Genomic DNA, 17955 nt, shown 5'->3' on the forward strand with positions numbered 1-17955 from the left:
ATTTCCAGATGGCTCTCCGGCTGTATCATGTACTGTCACCGGTTGGCAAACCGACCGCTGCCTGGCCGTCCGAGAGCCCATTCCACCAGAGCGATCGCAGCTACTACGGCGTTCCTATCTGGTGTGCCCCTGCTGGACATTTGCAGGGCTGCTACGTGGAGGTCGACGCACACCTTCACGAAATTCTACTGCGTCGACCGGGATTCCAGGGAGGAGTCCAGGGTCGGCCAAGCAGTGCTGCGCAACCTGTTCGCCTGAGGTGAGCCTGGTGAGGAGGTAAGATGCTTAATGTTAAGTTTGATGTGATGCTTAATGTTGAGCCTTTGCCACCTCCCGTGGTTGTGCATGTGTGTACTGCTATGTATTCTTTATTCATGAGCATGTGAATCCATGCCAGACCCCATGCTGGAGAAGGAACAAGTTACTTACCTGTAACTGTTGTTCTCCAGCATGGGTCTGGCATGGATTCACATGCGAACCCTCCCGCCTACCCCTCTGCGGCTCTTCACTTGGTCATACTGCCACTTCACGTGCTTCCAAATCTGAAGATGGCTGCCAGAGGCGGGGCTTAGGTAGAGGGCAGTCATTGGCTGTGGTCAGTATGACGCAGAGACCAGTGATTGGTTACTACTACGAAAGACAGATCAGAAACGAAACTGATACTGGTTTTTTCTTTACCGAGGATTCCCAGCCTGACGACGGGGAATATTCATGAGCATGTGAATCCATGCCAGACCCATGCTGGAGAACAACAGTTACAAGTAAGTGACTTGTTCTTTCTAACACAAATTAACTATGGCTAAGATGAGTGATGCACCTCACCCACATCACTCCAAATTAGTGCTTGGGCTATCAACTATACATTGCTTAATCATGTGTGCTCTCCAATTAGTGCTTCGGCTATCAACTCTACATTTCTTGTTCACTCGTGCTCTCTAGTTTGTTTGAGTGTTCACCATGTGATACGTTGGTGCTAATTGTTTATAATATCTTGATAGGCTAAATACATATTGTCACCCTGTGAAGTCCCTCATCCAGTGATGTTGTGAGTATACTCTATTCATTACTCACCCAGTCTTAATCCAAACCTGATATACATAGCTGATAGCATAAAATGTATACATAATTACAGTGTTGCAGATGTATCCAAATATTGTAAACTAACCCAGACTTAGAATCCAAATAACATGCTATTGGTAACCTACCATAACTGGCTCCATTGTGCCGTTAAAGTCTAAATGAATCACGTCTCATGTGGAATGTCCGCAATTGTATTGAGTTAATACTCTTTCTATGGTAACATTCAGAAAAAAGTTGATATAGATGCACTGTATCTGTTGGTAAAGACCAGCTATTGCATCTTAAACTAACAATAATTATTCAATATTTGCTTAACTTATATGCGCTGATTTGAAATTAATCCGGTGCGCGTTTTCAATTTGTAAATGGGTATAATCCCCCGCAATGTCTCGTCAGTATTGGCCCACAACCTATGCCAGAAAAACAAATAGTATGCTTCATGAACATTGCCCATGTACGTATCCTTGGAACTTACGATTAGTAACTGCATAGTTCACTAAAGTGTTTTAACTTACCAGTATCGTGAGGCAGTCACAGGTCTTTCTACCTTCAGCGGCACTCACAAATGCAGCAGGATTTCGCCACTGTATTTACAATAGCGGGCCATGCGTTTGATGTCACACGCACCGTTGTGTGGGTGCTTGCGGCGTCACATGCATGACATCATATGTTTACCTTTGAGCTTGCACATGCTTACTATTATAAATTGCTGTGGTTATAACTAAATTCGCTCAACAGTGTATTAGATATACAAATGTGAAGCGAGCAAATTGCAATGCCAACTTGGCTTGCAGTGCCATTTTACATAATAGCAAATGCACATGTAAATTAAATGTAGTTACAAATGGACTACATGGCCACGGTCCACCGGATTCTGATATCCCCATTGTTACAATAAGTATTCTCAGTCACCATGAGACGTACTGCACGTGTGATCAGCATTATATGCGTTGTGTTCGATTTGGACTCTGTGCCCAATATCTGCATGAAATGGTATTGGCTCTAAATCTGTTACCAGTTAAATTCCTATATGAAATAATCCTGACCAATTCAAAATGATGGTCTGCAAATTGAATCACCACTGTAAGTCCAATTAATAAGTTTGAAAAGATATAAGCTCTGAATATGTATTATCATGCACATTTCTGAGCGAACTATTATGTTCTTTTAGAAATTCTACCATTCTTTACAAATTGTATTGCCCATTGGTCATTGGCACGGTCTGAATAATTCATGCAAATTGCTCAATCTTATAACTCATGTGAATCCTGAATATATGGATGTGATGAGGTGCATCTCTCTTTCAAAAGTACACTTTCTTACGAGGTTGATATACATCACAAGGAAGCAAAAGCCATAAAAGGTGCGGTAAAATTAAGAACTTGATCAAGGTGTAATTGAAAGGGTTGGGTCATCTGAGGGGGACCCACCATTGGTCATTGTTCAAAAAACAAATGGGAATATCAGATTGTGCACAGATTTGACATGTGTAAATCAATGTGCGATACCAGATAGACACCCTTTACCTAATATAACAGAGATGTTCGGCACGATTGATGGCGCAAAAATATTGAATACTTTAGATTTAAAGTCTGCGTACCACCAAATTGTTTTACACCCATACTCTAGGAATATAAAAGCGTTTATTACTCCTGAAGGGTTGTTTCAATGTAGGCACATGCCTTTTGGCCTTGTATCGGCAGCTGCCATGTTTCAACACATTATGTACCAATTATTTCACCACATGGAGGGAGTATTGTGTTTACAAGATGATATATTGGTTTATGGGAAAACACTTGAACACAAGGCCAGGCTTAAAAAAGTGTTAGACACTTTCAAAGAAGCTGGTTTAACACTGAGTAGGGATAAGTGCACATTTCATAGGTCTACCATACAATACTTAGGGCACTAGATATCTGAACAAAGCATTAGACCGAAGAAAGATCTAGTGAATACCATTTTAAACTTTCCCAGTCCCAATAACAAGGAGAAGATTATATCCTTTTTAGGAATGGCTGAGTACTACGCAAAATGTATTCCTGAGTTGGCGAATACAACTTTTCACATGAGAAAGCTTGTGAAGAAAGCAGTGAGATTTCAGTGGGATGGTGAATGTGAGTGTGAATTTGAAGAAATAAAATTTGCTTTGGGTAATGCACCTCCCTTGAAGAGTTTTGATCCCAGCAAGAAAAGTATCCTCACAACAGATGCAAGTAATCATGGCCTAGGAGCTGTGTTGTCTCAGACAAATGAAGGGAAAGAATGTCCAATTGCTTTTGCATCCAGAGTTATAAGAAACGCAGAACATAATTATTCCACAATTGAAAAAGAGCTATTTGCTATTAAGTTAAGTAGGCGATTGACAAGTTCAGTCGATTTATTTGGGGAATGAAATTTGTAGTCATATCGGATCACAAGCCCTTGAAACAAATGTTCATGGTAAAAGGTTTGGATTAAGTATCTTCTAGGATACGTAAGTAGGTTGGGGGTCTACAAGATTATAATTGGAAGATAGAATATGTACCCAGAGTGATAAACAAGGCAGCAGATTGTCTGTAGAGGTTAACCAATGGAGTAGAAAATGAAGATGATAATAGCAATGAGGAGGATCACATTTTAAGTGCTAACCAAGAGATTGTATCGGAGAAAGAGTGGGAGGAAGCTATGTTAACAGATTAGGCACTTAGAGATGTCAGGGAACGTCTTGAATATGGCATCAAAAGTAGTGATATCAGAAAAGGAACGATGCCCGATGCCATTAGACATGTGTTTGATGAGTTGCTCATAAATAAAGTATGATTTTGAGAGGAGACAAAGCATTTCCACCTGCCAGTATGAGAAGAACAAATATTCTAGAGATTGCACATGAGGGAAATCAAGGCATGACAAAAACAAAGCAACACATTAGACAAGACTACTGGTGGCCTGGAATGGACTTGCAGGTTGAAAGATTGATCAGAGATTGTCACCTTTGTGAGCATTCCGCAAAGTGTTGTATTGCAAGAGAAGAACCCATGACAGTAATGTCTATTCCCTCTGTACCTTGGGAGCTTGTGGGGTTCGACATTGTGGGACCCTTAAGGAGTCAAGGGACTCTACGGTTTTGTATCGTTTTAGTGGATATGGTATCTAGATGGGTGGAGATTTCATGGGTGTAGAATGTCTGCTCCAAGGACATAATTAAGTTTTTGGAGGAAATATTTAAGAGAGAAGTTTATCCCACAACCATTGTGGCTGGTAATGAGGTTCAACTTGTGTCTGAAGAAATTGAAACATTCCTTAAAAGAAATGGCATAGAGCATACAACCAGCTCGATCTATCACCCAGAGATAAACAGAATTGTTGAGAGTCATTAGGAAATGGAGATTGAAGGAAATCAGCAGAGGTTACAGTAGTGGCACATAGGTTTACACCCCATGCCACTACAGGGGTTTCCCTTTAGATGTTGAGGGGGGGCCAACCCAACACCAGGGTTTGTCCACCTTAGTTGGGCAGATCATGTCAGAAAGACATTGATTTTGATGCTGTCAAAGAAAATATTACCAGAAAACAAGTGTGTTATAAAGTCAATTTTGACATTAAGTCGGCAGAAACGAAATGTGTTGTTGAGGAAGGTGACTCTGTATGGATAAAGTTACCCCACACCAGAGCAGAAAAGGGTGTTGATTGGTCTGAGTCTATGGAAGTTGCGCAGCATTTTTATGCAGCAGTTGGGTCTCAGTGGTAGAGTATGGAATGTTAATAGGCTATTCAATTGTGTGAATGGTAAACGTAGTGATAGAGAGAAAAGGTGTCTCAGTGATGTGGATGAAGGAAAGAGTTACTGTGTGGATCGCGCCAAACATGTATGCAGTAAACCTTCATACTCGAAGGACTATGTAGACTGAGTTTGAAGGTACAACTATACCTTCCCCAATGTGTTTCAATTTTATATGTTACCAGCATATATGTATTTATATATATATATATATCTAAATGATTACTCTGGTTCCCTCCTTTAATGTTTTAGCTTCACATGTTGCCAGGATGAATACATATGTAAGCAAATCAATGTTATTGTTGTTGCCATCTAACTGGTTGCATATTTCTCCAGATACAGTGTAAATAGGTTGTCAGTATGACATTTTCATTTATGATGTTAAGTAGGTTGCCATTCAATTTAACGTCAAATCTTGTTACTGTTATGGTGTAAATAAGGGAGATGTGTAGCATTTCATGCTCTACATGCAACATTCCATGCTGAGGTAGGCATGGAGTGTGGAATGTAGAGTATGGAATGCTAGAGGAAAAATGCACTAAGAGAAGTGTTAAGTAAATTGAGAGTAACTGTGCTGAAGAACCGGTGGGCATATGAGATCTTATTAAAGAATAGTTCTTACCTGAAGTTTGCCTCATGGAACTTTTTAGGCACACAAACCTTTGGTTCTGCCTTAAACAAGTCTACAGGGAGTTGGTCTACCCATGGGGCCTTACCTGATTTCTGTTAAAATAAAGCTTTGTATACATCTGCCTCAGTTATAGTAATATGACCTTCGGGTATGAAGGACGGTGACCTCAAAGCAGTATTGCCACTTCGTTTTGTTACACATAATTTACTGAAATAATCGTACCAGGCATCTATTGTTAGAGTGTTCCCCTTAACAGGGCTGTTACTATGTCCTGAGTTCATGTACCAGAAACTACTGTTGTCACCATCCTTGGCAGCGCACCACTGGTCCTCCCATTTCTTCGGCTTGCATTCTTATTTATTTTCCTTTAGCAGATCAAGTGCAATCTTGCTATTTCAAGCTTGCGTACATTGGTTTTTAATGCTAGTAGCAGATCTCTCTTTGCTATTTGTCAAGCCTTGTCAAACCAGGCATCTCTTGCTTGAATCCTTTGCTTGTTAAGATTAGCCGGGTTGACAGCGAAAAAACAAGACCTTGCTAAAATGTTTGCATCCCCCTTCTTGATGTAAACCCTTGTATACTCTGTATTGCAACAGCATTTCAGGCTCAATTATGCTGCTAATAATGCCATTTGTTTAGATTTATCTCGCCCGAATACCAATTTACATTTTTTTTATATCAATTTAGTATTTCCATGGCCATCTCCCTTCCCCCTCTCAGCCCTGCTCTTATTTGGGTTACTTTTAGTTTCAAAATTAAAATCATTAAGTAAAACTTCTATTTCATTCAGGAGTTTGTTTGTCTTTTTGCTTGGCAAAACAACTGCATTCGTTTTCTTTTTCGGCTCTGGAGGCGTCAGGTCAGTGCAAATTCCCCTTTTAGTACCATCTCAAAGTCCCCCAGAAGTACAACAATCTGACTTAGAGAGGGGACTAATTACAGTACGTTCAAGTTTGATTCTGGATGCAAAGTCAATTTGTGCAAATACTGCAATTAAGAATAATGCAATAAAATCATGGTGAGAATAGGTAACAATAAAACCATGAATAATTAAAAGGGGCCAATTCATTGATTCTGGTTCTGGTTCTCTGGGGAACAACTGACTGGCTTTACGGGTGTTCTCAAGTTTGTCTCCCGCTCCCCTTGCCCCCTCCCCCACCCCCGGGTTACTGCTGCAGTACAATAGTATTAAAGCGCAAAGGTAGTAAGTCCTATATTTAGGATCAGTATGTGCAAGTTTTGCTGTTTGTGAAATAGACCAGAAACAATTAAATCCTGGTGCCCTGGGGAATGCCTGACTGGCTTAATGGGTGTACACTAGTCCATCTTCGACCGCCTTGGGGCCACCAAGCTTCTAAAGGTGCAATGTTCATCGTCTGCAGTAGTTTGCAATGGTCAGAGTTCCTGGGCTATTCCAGAAGCAAGACCCGATAAGCGTGGTCCAGGAATTAAAGGTTTTAAGATGACATAGAGCAGGCATAGAGCAGCCTAGTCAGACAGAAAAGCAGTAACTGCAGCTCATGTTCAATAAAATCGCTCCATCTTGGATGGAGAGATATTCCCTGTAAAAGCACCCAACTCGTCATAGGTGCGATAATAATTATAAGTGCGATACTGTCAAACAAATATAAAATATCAAAATATCTGAAAAGGAAGTAATTGTAATTTCAGCATTAGTGCTTCCTCATTCAGAGTAGACCGGTGACCGCGCATCGACAGCTATTGCAGGAGCAGTAGAGATAATGCCAGGAAGCTGTGCGGGTAGGGCTGCTAGTTCCTGGCTTAGATTGAATGAAAGAAAAGAAAACCACCTGAAAAGAAGCAGAGAACAGCCCGCTCCTCTCTGCTCTGCTTTAGCAAGCAGGGGCTCTTAAGCATCAGTAGTGTGCTGGTGCCGCAGGTGCCAATGACGCTGCTCTCGAGCCGCCGCTCGATTTCTGGGTCTGAAAAACTGAATGCTTGTGGAAAAGCAACAAGAAAACAGTGGGAACAGCCGGGTCTGCAGCCTTGTTCTGCTACTGCATGCCGCTTGGTAAGCCCGGGATTGAGCTAGGTGTCCCACCCCCACACACTAAAACAGCTGCAGTACTTTCCGGGGTAATACCGTCTCTGCATGTATGGTGTCATTCTCCTCCACGTTTTCAGTATCACTGCTCTCCAGCAACAAAGCTCATTTCTGACTGGAATTTGCTGGATCATAATCTTTGTCTTGGTCATTAGCCATCTTGTCATCATCATTAATGTCTGACCCACCTGTGGGTAAAGGCGGCAAAGATAAACACCTGGGATTTTCTAACTCTTCCCACTGTTCAACTACTTTTTATGTGGTTCTTCCCTGATCTTTGGTGGATGAGATCTGCACCCACACCACTGCTCTAGGATAGTGGACAGAACTGAATGTACAACCTCCTCTGTCATCAATCGACATGGTGTAATACTGCTGTATTTTCTTGTACCGGAGCATGAATACCAGATGTACTTGTGATGTGGGGTGTGGAACGTGAGTTGGACAATTCCTTCAATTGAGCATTTCTGGTCCCCCCAATGCACACAGCAAGTGCTTCTGTAAAATACAAGTAGCACGTCGCCCACTGCCTTTTGCTTGTTTTGCTGCTGACATGTTGTTCCAAATGTGCCTTGCACTCACTGAAAGGTGGGTCAGCTGCCTCCATGAGGGGCCTGCTGCTCAATCCCAGGAAAAATAGATAGGCGTGTCTCTCCCACAAGCGTCCCCCAGCTCCTTCTGGTCCTCCTCCCATCACCACCCAATGGTACGTATCTTGTCCACTCCCTTCAAGAGAGCTACACTGACTGGTGTGTCACCAGCCTCCCTGAATCTCTGCTGCTCCCTCCCAGCAAAATCAGACGAATGTGCCTCTCGCACAATCAGCCCTAAAGGATTTCCAGCTCCTCCTGCACCCCCTCCCAAGTGTCACCCACTTTCATATTGATATTGATATATTATTGGTATCGCACTCGTACACAAGTGTTCCAGAGCGTGGCAAGGCAAGGGAGGGGAGGGAAACAAGGGAGAACAAAACAACAATCTTACTAGGCCCAGTGACATTGAAAACGCGCAAGTGCATGGGAGAGGGGGAGGGGAAAAGTGCATGGGATGGGGGAGAGGCGGAAAGTGCTGACCAAAAGGAACACAAATAATAAATGAAACATAAATACATACATAAATAACAAAAACAACAAACAAGGGTAGTACAGCCAGCAGGTGGCAAGTGCTAAGTGTAAGGCAACAGACAGAGTGTGTCTGATAAGTGCAGAAAACGGGGCGGGGGGGCTGTAGTGTTACAGATATGAGATATCTGTCATCAACTCACTTCAAGAGATGGACAGGTGTGTCCACTGCCTCCCTGAATCTCTACTGCTCCCTCCGAACAAAATCAGGCAAGTATGTTCTCCCATACGCTGGCTTTATGGATTCCCAGCACCTCCTGCTTCTCCTCAAAGGTGTTAACTAACTGCATTTGCCTCGTCCAAGCACTTTAAGAGACACTGACTGGTGTGCCACCTTCTTCCCTGAATCTCTGAAGCTCCCGCCCAGTGTAATCCATTGAGTGTGCCTCACGCCGTAGCTGCCCTGAGCCGTTCCAAACTCCTCCTTTTTCTCCTCGGAGGCGACAACCGATTTCATGTTATGTTCAGTCCCTTCAAGAGATGGACACTGACTGGTGTGCTACCTGCCTCCACTAAACTCTATTGCACAGCAAAATTGGCTTCTCACCCACCTCCCCAAATAGGTGATGATAGCACTTGGGTTGTTCGCCCTCATCAGTTCACTGAATGCATCATGCAATTCTGTGTAAGCAAAACCAACACGATATCTAACTCTCTGACTAGGTCCCCAGTCACTTAGTACCTCTTCTATGCGTTTTTCTTCTCAACTACTCTAAATGCAATTCCGTTTATTAACCCTGCCCTAAATCTCCTGAGACTGCCTGCATCCATGACCTCCTGCCTCTCTGAAACATGCCTAACAGTGAAAAGCAGCACCAACCATGTGTCCCCTTGAAGCCATGTGGTCGAACTTCAGACAAACGTTTCAAAAACTTTGTCCTTAGTTCACCTGGTCGAATCACCTGAAATGTACGTGATCAAGGTTAATGGAGGAACGTTTGCCCAGGCCTAGTGTTCACTGGTTTAAGGTAGTTTAATATATGGAACTTACTTAACTGCATATAGCTGCCCTTTCAGAACCCTGCTGTTTGTTGCTCAGGGTTGCATGGCACTGGGGGAGTTTAGGAGCATAGTATTCCCAGTGCCACACAGCCACATTGGTAGGACATTTTAGTGTGTGGGGGAAACCTAGCTATGTCCTAGTCAACAAATACCCACTATGATGCCAGTACATTGTGGTTCTGTTATCGGAGTTGACATTACCCAGAGCCAAAAAAACGTATGGTAAATATGTGCCTATATAATTAGCAATCATTCTATTCTGTAGCGTATACATTATGCTTGAATGTAAACTATTTAATCCATTGGTTTTAGCATGATGTTCAATAGCTCCGTACCAGGCCACTGAACTGGCCGATTCATCATGGAAGCAGAGTAGAATAGTAAATATGGTTGATGTTTTATCAATATCAAGTTACTATTGCGGCTATAACATTAATTGTACCCTTTTGCCTTTTTTTAGGTGGGAAGCTGAAATTGGAAACGGCTTGGCATCAGCAATACAGATCACTTTGGAAACCACTGTTACTGCCGGCTGTAGGCTGACACAAAAAGAAGAGAGCCAGTTTGCAGAGTGTGTTATATACGTTTTCAAGTGAAGCACTAAGTCAAGTTTCTTACTCTACCTGGTTTGGGTGAGAAGCAATGGTTGCTGCAGCTGCCGCTTCCCATCAGGGTCGAGAGCCCGGAGATGAGGGCGTTCAAAGTGAAGCCTCTGCCCTCCAGCCCACAACACAGACCAACACTGCACCTTTCACAATGGACAACTTGCTTTGGGAGGCTGTCGTTGAAGGCAAAGTAGAGAAGGTTCGCCAACAGCTAGAGCAAGGAACTGATGTCAACACAGCATTTATGTATGGCTGGACCCCACTGCTCCAAGCCGTGCAGATGGAATGGGATGATACTGTAGATCTATTGCTGGAATGGGGGGCAGACCCTTTGGCCAAGAAAGACAATGGTTGCACCCCTTTCATTATTGCTGGGATGTTGGGAAATAAGAAATACTTAGGTTGCTTTCTTTCCAAAGGAGCAGACATCAACGAGACAGACAGCAATGGTTTTACAGCTTTAATGGAAGCCGTCATATATGGCCGCGAAGAAGCCGTCAAGTACTTATTACAGCGCGGTGCTGAAGTGAATGTAGAGAGGTGCGCCACCGATGAGGGAAAGTCAAAGAGCTCTGGTGGACAGACAGCTCTTATGGATGCAGCAAAAAGGGGTCATGTAAATATGGTCAGCATGCTACTTGAGAAAGGAGCCAGAGTGAACCACCAGGACCTTCATGGAAGGAGCGCATTTCTTCATGCCTTGAATAGTCCAGAACCCACCAGGGATGATGTCATCCGTATCCTGTTGGATAAAGGTGCTGAGGTGGATATAAGGGACATAAATGGCAGAACTGCTCTTTTCCTGGCAGCAGAGATGAAGAGGCCACGCTTGGTGAAGGCTTTACTGGAGAAGGGTGGCATCGAAGTTGACACACCGGATAACACAGGCAGGACCGCACTGCAGGTGGCAGTCAAAAAGGATGATTATGAAACATCTGAACTCTTGCTAGAAAGGGGTGCAGACCCAACAGGTAAAGGCTTAATTCGAGAAGCCCTGATCAATTATAACTCCTCTTTGGTGAAGCTACTTCTACGCCATAAGGCTGAGGTAGACCCAATTGGGGTTCATACTCCATTTGCTCCTGTCAGCAAACACTGGGCGGGCAAGTTGCGTCAACTCCATGCAATGAAGCGGCCACTCAAAGGAAAGCTGGAGATATTTGTCAATGATGAATACAAAATCAAAGATACCACTGGCGTTGGCATCTATCTGGGCATCCACGATGGGCATGAGGTGGCGGTGAAGATGACCATGCAAGGAAGTGCGAATGAACGGTTCTTGCGGGAGCAGCAATGCCTGAAATATTTTCAGGGCAGGAGCCATACCATGAAGCTCCTCGCAACTGAAGAAGATGATTCTCGCTATTACCTGTGCCTCATGTTATGCGAGAAGAACCTTGAAGAACATGACAACCAAAATCTGGAGGATGCCAAAAATATCCTGAAGGATATATTCCAAGCTGTCGAGGACTTGCACCAATCAAACTTTGTTCACCAGGATGTGTGTCCTGCCAACATTTTGATAGGTAAGTATAGTGCTCCTAATGCGTAGAGTGAAGAGAAGATAAAGTGGGGAGGGCACTTAAGGTGAAATCCATGCGTGTTGTCCATAGGCACATTGCAGTATCAGGTGAATCATTGTATGCCCTTTGTGTGCCTTCTTTATACACAACGTCTGGCTTTAACTTAGAAAAGCATACCATAAAAGCACTAGCCTTTTCATAATTGCAACCCATCTTCTGCTTCCCACTGATTTAAAGATGCTACGCCCTAATAAAAGCATTTTAGAGGTCAGTGGTAAGGTGGCTACACATTTAATGAGAGGGAATGCTGCCCTCATTACTTTCACAGGTATCCTGCCAGAATTACCAGTGGGATACTAGTGAAACTGCCTTACCATCTCCACAAGACGCTGGTAAATTCCTGTTCGATAGAGTCCCATAGGAATACATGGGATGGTGTTGCTGGAATTACCGGCACCGGTAGTACCATTAGTTCTGGCCATGATTTGCCGGTAGGGACCTGAACTCCTGGCAGGTCAGGCCTGCTGGAAGTTCACTGCCCCTACTGGCAAACCTGGTATTACCAGCATTTATTCCAGAACAGGTCTTCAGTGTACAACTTTGGGACTGTCCCCATGAGAAACGTAGCAGTAATCCCTCCATTGAAAGGCCAACATGTTGCTGCATGGTTTTCCTAGGAGAGAAATGATCTTTGTATAAATGCCCGTAGTACTAGAATACGCTTTATAGTGTCCATAATGCATAGTCCCCCCTCCCTTTAGCATCTCTTGCCAGCCACAAACACAATAGAGAAAGTGCATCCTATCGATGTAATCGTTTATTGACACTATCACCTCTTAGAGTTGTCTGATTTGAACCAACTATGACATGATGCTGGTCCAAAAAATAATAGATTCTAGATCAATTTATTGCAACTTAATCTGCCTAAAAATGTGTCACAGTGTTCATTTTCAGTTTGACCAAATAGAGCAACCTGACCTCTATGGTCTGGGGCCACGTGCCCTAGGCCCGGCAGTCCTACAGTGGCTGGCTGTGCACACGTGCCCCAGGCCCGGCAGTCCTACAGTGGCTGGCTGTGCACACGTGCCCCGGGCCTGCCAGTCCTACATTGGCTGGCTGTGCACACGTGCCCCAGGCCCGCCAGTCCTACAGTGGCTGGCTGTGCACACGTGCCCCCAGAGAAGGACATTTCGAGCACGCAATTCTTGCAATTGTGGTCAAAGTACAAAATTGTGTAAGAAAGTGTTTGAGAGAAAGGGAGCTCTGACGCTGGTTTTGAGGACATTTAGTCACAGTAACCACATGCTCCATAAAGACTGTCAGAGGAGGAAATGTCAGACACTGAATTCTGGCATTTGCTGTCCTAAGTACCTAAGTATTTAGGGTGGCTGGGAGAGAATGAGAGCTCAGAATCTGCATCGTGGAACACATAGTCATAGTAACAAAGTGTCCCAGTTTAACTGTGAGAGAAGGGAAACTCAGTTACTGCATTCTTGGAGATGACTTGCCAAAGGGTGTATAGGTGATTTTAATAAAGAGACCGATCCGGCTGCTTAGACCTTGCATCTGTGAAATGAGAGACATTTCCCAACAAGAGACTTTTATGAGTGGGAGCAACATCTAGGCAATGCTAAGAAAGACAGTTCCTTTTGAGAACATAAATAAAGGCTGTATAAAGTGAAATAACAGTTTTTGTGCGCTTCTTCCACTGGAGCGTCGCATGTTGTAACTGAAGGGAATATGGTTGTCTATTAAAGCATTCTCACTGTCCTTAGATCATAGAGGAAAAGGCTACTTGGCGGACTTCGACAAAAGCCTGCAATTTGAAGACAGTGTTGCGAATGCCAAGAGGGAGCTGATCAAAGGTGACATGAAGGTAAGGAAAGCTCCAGAGGCATCTGGTCTGCCCAACATGATGGTCTTTCTGCTGATGGTGGCATCTGTCATTCTGCTCTTAGGTCTCTGCAAATGGTGGCGCCTGGTCTTCAATCCCACCTTATGGCTTTCCCACTTAAGTGTGGTCTCCGTACTTCTCTGTCCCACTCGCACTGCAGCTAGTGCTGTGAGCCCACTACATAGTTCTCTGTAGACATTCTTGTCTGCGCTTCGGCCATCTTGGGTCACTCAGTATAAAGTGCTGTCTGTGATTCGATTCGTTATGTGGCCTTCTCCGTAGAAAATGGTGTCTGTCTTTCTGCTCTTCAATGTCCCTTTGCAGTTAGTGGAAGTCTGCCCTTTCAACTCGGTCGCTCTGACGATAGCAGTGTCTGTCTCTTTTTTCTGTCTCGGTCTGACCTGGCACATTCTTTGGGAGGGAGGGCAACATACATATATTTTCGGCTTCGAGATGAATCTGCCATATCTGCAGGGTAACAGTGTAAGTTCCCATAGCTCAGATGGTTTAGAAGTTCTTCCATGTAGGTCTATAGAAAGGAGTTGGTGCGGAAAAGTATGTCATAGATGTGCGACTAGGACAACCTCCCAGCTGCTTCCGCTGGTCACCAGTAATTTGGTGCAGAGCTTTTCCGTGGACTTAATTTACACCCCTACCTTAACATAAGCATGTGCTTTGAAGCGGCCCTCAGTCAATATTCAGCAGGGGACTATCGCAAGCGTAGATTCCAACATTTAATTAACAACTGTGCAGAATGATATATATAAGTAGATCACATTCATTATTTGTCTCTATCACTCAGGAAATAGATTAAGTGCCTTCTGTACTTCTCGTTCTGAAGATACCTAAGATTCAGAAAGACCCCCTCGGGTCAGTGCCACTGCGTGAAAACACTTCAGTCTTTCTGGAGAATGGAGGAAGACAGTGGGATGATGAGAAATAGAGGCATTATCAGAGTTAATACCCTATGGAATTTTTCAGCTCCATTGGCCACTGTCAACAACACCATCCTATTGGATCACCTGCAGTGTTGGAGTCGTAGGTCTTGCACTTGCAAGGGTTAGGTTCCCTGAAACCTTTTGAATCATTCTTCTGCCCAATTCCATGTATTGATCGACAGAGCTCACCTAGTTCCCTGCTGGTCCTTAATGTGTGTTTTTCATCTCACCTTTGTTGGGACTTGGATGCAGTGACAGTTTGTCCCTTATTATGAGTTTGCTGAAGTTCCCCTGAGAATGGCTACATGGAGTAAATATTGTTACAACGTGCGGTCTTATGAGTGGATGCCTCAGATTTGATGGTGTAGAGGTAAAGCAATCGCAGCGGGAAGAAAAACCAGCATTTTTGCAAGTGGTAAATAGGAATTACCCTTACTACTTAAAGAGATTTACAGCATGTGCGGGGGAAGTGGAAGCACTGCGAATGCCATTTTGTAAAGTCTGTCCACAAGGAACTACTATTTCCGGCTGCCATCCAGGCAAAATCAATGGCAAATCCCAATCTGGAGGAGGCGGCCATGGTTGAGTTGGTGGTGATGGCCGCCCCCCTAAGGTGGAATTATCTGAGGAAAATGTGGAAGTGCTGGCGGCAGAGGTAGCAAAGGAGCCAGCCCTGCTCTCTGCCCCCCTTATTAGGAAGACCAATGCCCAGACGAGGGCCCATGCATGAAGGACCTCAGACACTGCCTAGTGCCCATCCCCACCCACTCCTCATGTAATGGACATTTATTTATGTATTTATATACAGGAGGAACAATGCTCTTTTGATCACAAAACAACATACACTAGATTCTTACAATGGGGTGACTTTGAGGGACCTTCTGACCAGGTTGTGGAGGGGAGTAAATGGAACAGTCACTGGGGACAATACATAAGTAGGCCTACATAGAATAAGGACAATTAACATGACCTTTGTAAGTGCAGGTAGGCGGTACGGCCAGATGTGCTCAGGATGTGACCATGACAGTTGAAGTGCTAGAGTGGAGGCAGAGGGACAGAGGCAGGTTAGTGGCGAGGGAAAAATATTAGCTAGCCGGCAGATGAGAGGTATGTTAAGAGGGTAACTCGGAGGCAAGGAGGTAGGCTTTTAGTTTGGTTTGAACAAATCTGTGTGGATTGTTTCTCAGATGTCCAGGGGAAGAGAATTCCATGCAAGTGGAGCAAGACGAGAGTAGAAGCTGAAGCAAGAGGAAGCAGAGGGAGGGCGAGGAGCCACAAGGGTAGTCGAGGAGGCAGAGCAGAGATTATGATGAGGCTTGTGGAGTTGGATAGAGGGGGATAGATACAATGGTGCCTTACCATGGATAGATTTGTGAACCAAGGGAAGAATTTAAATCTGGCCCTGTTTTTCATCCATGGCCATCCAGCCTGGTGACAGTACAAGGAAGTAGGTGTGAAGTGAGGGAGTTCAAAGAGAGTCCTGGTAGCGAAGTTAATGATCTTGTCAAGGGGACAGAAACCATAGTTGGGGAGACCAAAGAGGATGCTGGAACAGTAGTCCAGTTTAGAGAAGACAAGAGTGGGTAAGAGATGCTTGGCAATGTTGAAAGGAAGGAGGTGCCTGGTTTTCCTAAAATTTAGGATGTTGAGGTGAACTGCTGTTCCAGTTTTGGAGATGAAAGTAGAGAAGGTGTGAGAAGGGCTGAAGTTTCTAGCTGAAGAAGAGTAGGGGAGAATGTCACGGGTACTGGATAGGGTTCCATGTCATTTCATCGCGGGATGTTTTTTTGCGGGGTCCCCCCCCAACCTCCCATTCCATTTCACTTTATATCTATTACCAAAAAACCACATCCCATGTACATACATTTTTACCCCCCCAAAAAAGTTCGATGGGTTTTTTCCGATAAAAAACTTGCAGTAAAAAACCCAGCGAAAAAACGTCCCGCGATGAAAGGACGTTGTACCCTGGATAGGCAGAGGAAGAGATGAGAGAGAGCTTTTGACAGAGAAGAAGAGCACCTCTGTTTTGGTAGAGCTTTACATCAGAGAGTGCAGAGCCATCCAACATTTAATGGCAGAGAGACAGTTGGACATTTTGATAGAGGGATCAGAGTAGAGTTCAGGAAAAGAGAAGAATATTTGGATGTCGCCCTTAAACAGTTGGTACAAGAACCCAAATGTGGAGATTAGTGCCCCAAGAGCAGACGTGTAGAGTGTAAAGAGGAGTGGACCCAAGACAGAGCCTTGTGGAACACCAGCAGTTAGACAAGTGAGTTGAGGGGTGTTGTTGCTCCAGGAGACAATGAATTGGTGACGTGCAAAGGCATGATTCAATCCAGGCAAGGGCTTGATTGCGAATTGCAAGAAGCAAGAGAGTATTAAGGAGATCAGAGTGATCGACATTGTCAAAGACAGCAGACAGGTCAGCGTGAGTTAGTACAGAGGATAAGTTTGAGTGCTTTGCAGAGACAATGAAGTTAGACACATTCATTAGAGCAGTTTCCATGGAGTGGCAGGAGCGGAAACCTGCATGTAGGGGGTCTTGAAGGTTGTGAATGTGTAATAAATTGGCAAGAATTTCGACACAACCATTTAGAGCACTTAAAGTAGTGCGGAATTAACGACACAAGGTAAAAGGTAGCCGGTAGGTTTGGGTCAGCGCCTTGTGTTTTTAGGTGAGGTATGACCGTGGCTGTAGAAGAATAGCAAGCAGAGTCGAAGGACATGTTGAAGAGTTTGGCTTGGTGAGAAGCCACTAAAGAGCCAATAGACTTGACTAGCTGAGGAGCAAGAGGGTCTGATGGGGCACAACCTTCATCAGTAGAGATAGCACTTTGTCAGTAGTATTGTGACTAAAGTGAAAGATAGAGGCAGAGGGTGATGGTAGAGTAGGTGGAGTGTAAAATGTAGGAGGAGGGAGTGTGAGGAAGGTCAGGAGAGAGGCTCTACTTTTGTAAATGTTAGCAGCAAAGTATTCAGCTAGGTCATGAGCTGTGAGAATGGAGTTGATAGTCAAAGACTTAAGAGGAGTGAGGAGTGACTTTAGGGTGTCCTGTAGCTGGTGAGGATGGTTGGAGTGAGAGTCAATGAGGGTTAGGTAGAATTCCCTTTTCGCTCGATCAAGAGTGGACTTGTGTAACGCTCACCTGATTCCCGTAGAGGCGCCGGTCTTGACTGGGCGTATACCGTATCTTCAAAGGTGATGTGTAACACACGGCTGGCTCTTTGGGCTGGACCTCTGTGCACTGTATGTTTGACTCGAAGGGTAAGATGTCTTAGGTAAGTGAACGCCGTGCTCTCCATCTGCCTCGGGGCAGGGTGCTGTAACCAGTTTCT

General features: G+C 44.3%; 1 protein-coding gene across 2 annotated transcripts in view; it reads left to right on the forward strand.

Annotated features, from left to right (window-relative positions):
• Nucleotides 1-17955, forward strand: part of LOC138537035 (2-5A-dependent ribonuclease-like) — a 392082-nt gene that overhangs the window by 71299 nt on the left and 302828 nt on the right. For both annotated transcript variants that reach the window (XM_069641422.1, XM_069641421.1), the window contains exons 2-3: nt 10120-11790; nt 13563-13663. In XM_069641422.1, the coding sequence (XP_069497523.1) occupies nt 10302-11790; nt 13563-13663 (1590 nt within the window). In that variant the 5' untranslated portion in view covers nt 10120-10301. The remainder of the gene's footprint in view (nt 1-10119; nt 11791-13562; nt 13664-17955) is intronic.

Source organism: Ambystoma mexicanum, chromosome 1q, assembly GCF_040938575.1.
Source record: "Ambystoma mexicanum isolate Mex_15411 chromosome 1q, UKY_AmexF1_1, whole genome shotgun sequence".
Taxonomy (NCBI): domain Eukaryota; kingdom Metazoa; phylum Chordata; class Amphibia; order Caudata; family Ambystomatidae; genus Ambystoma; species Ambystoma mexicanum.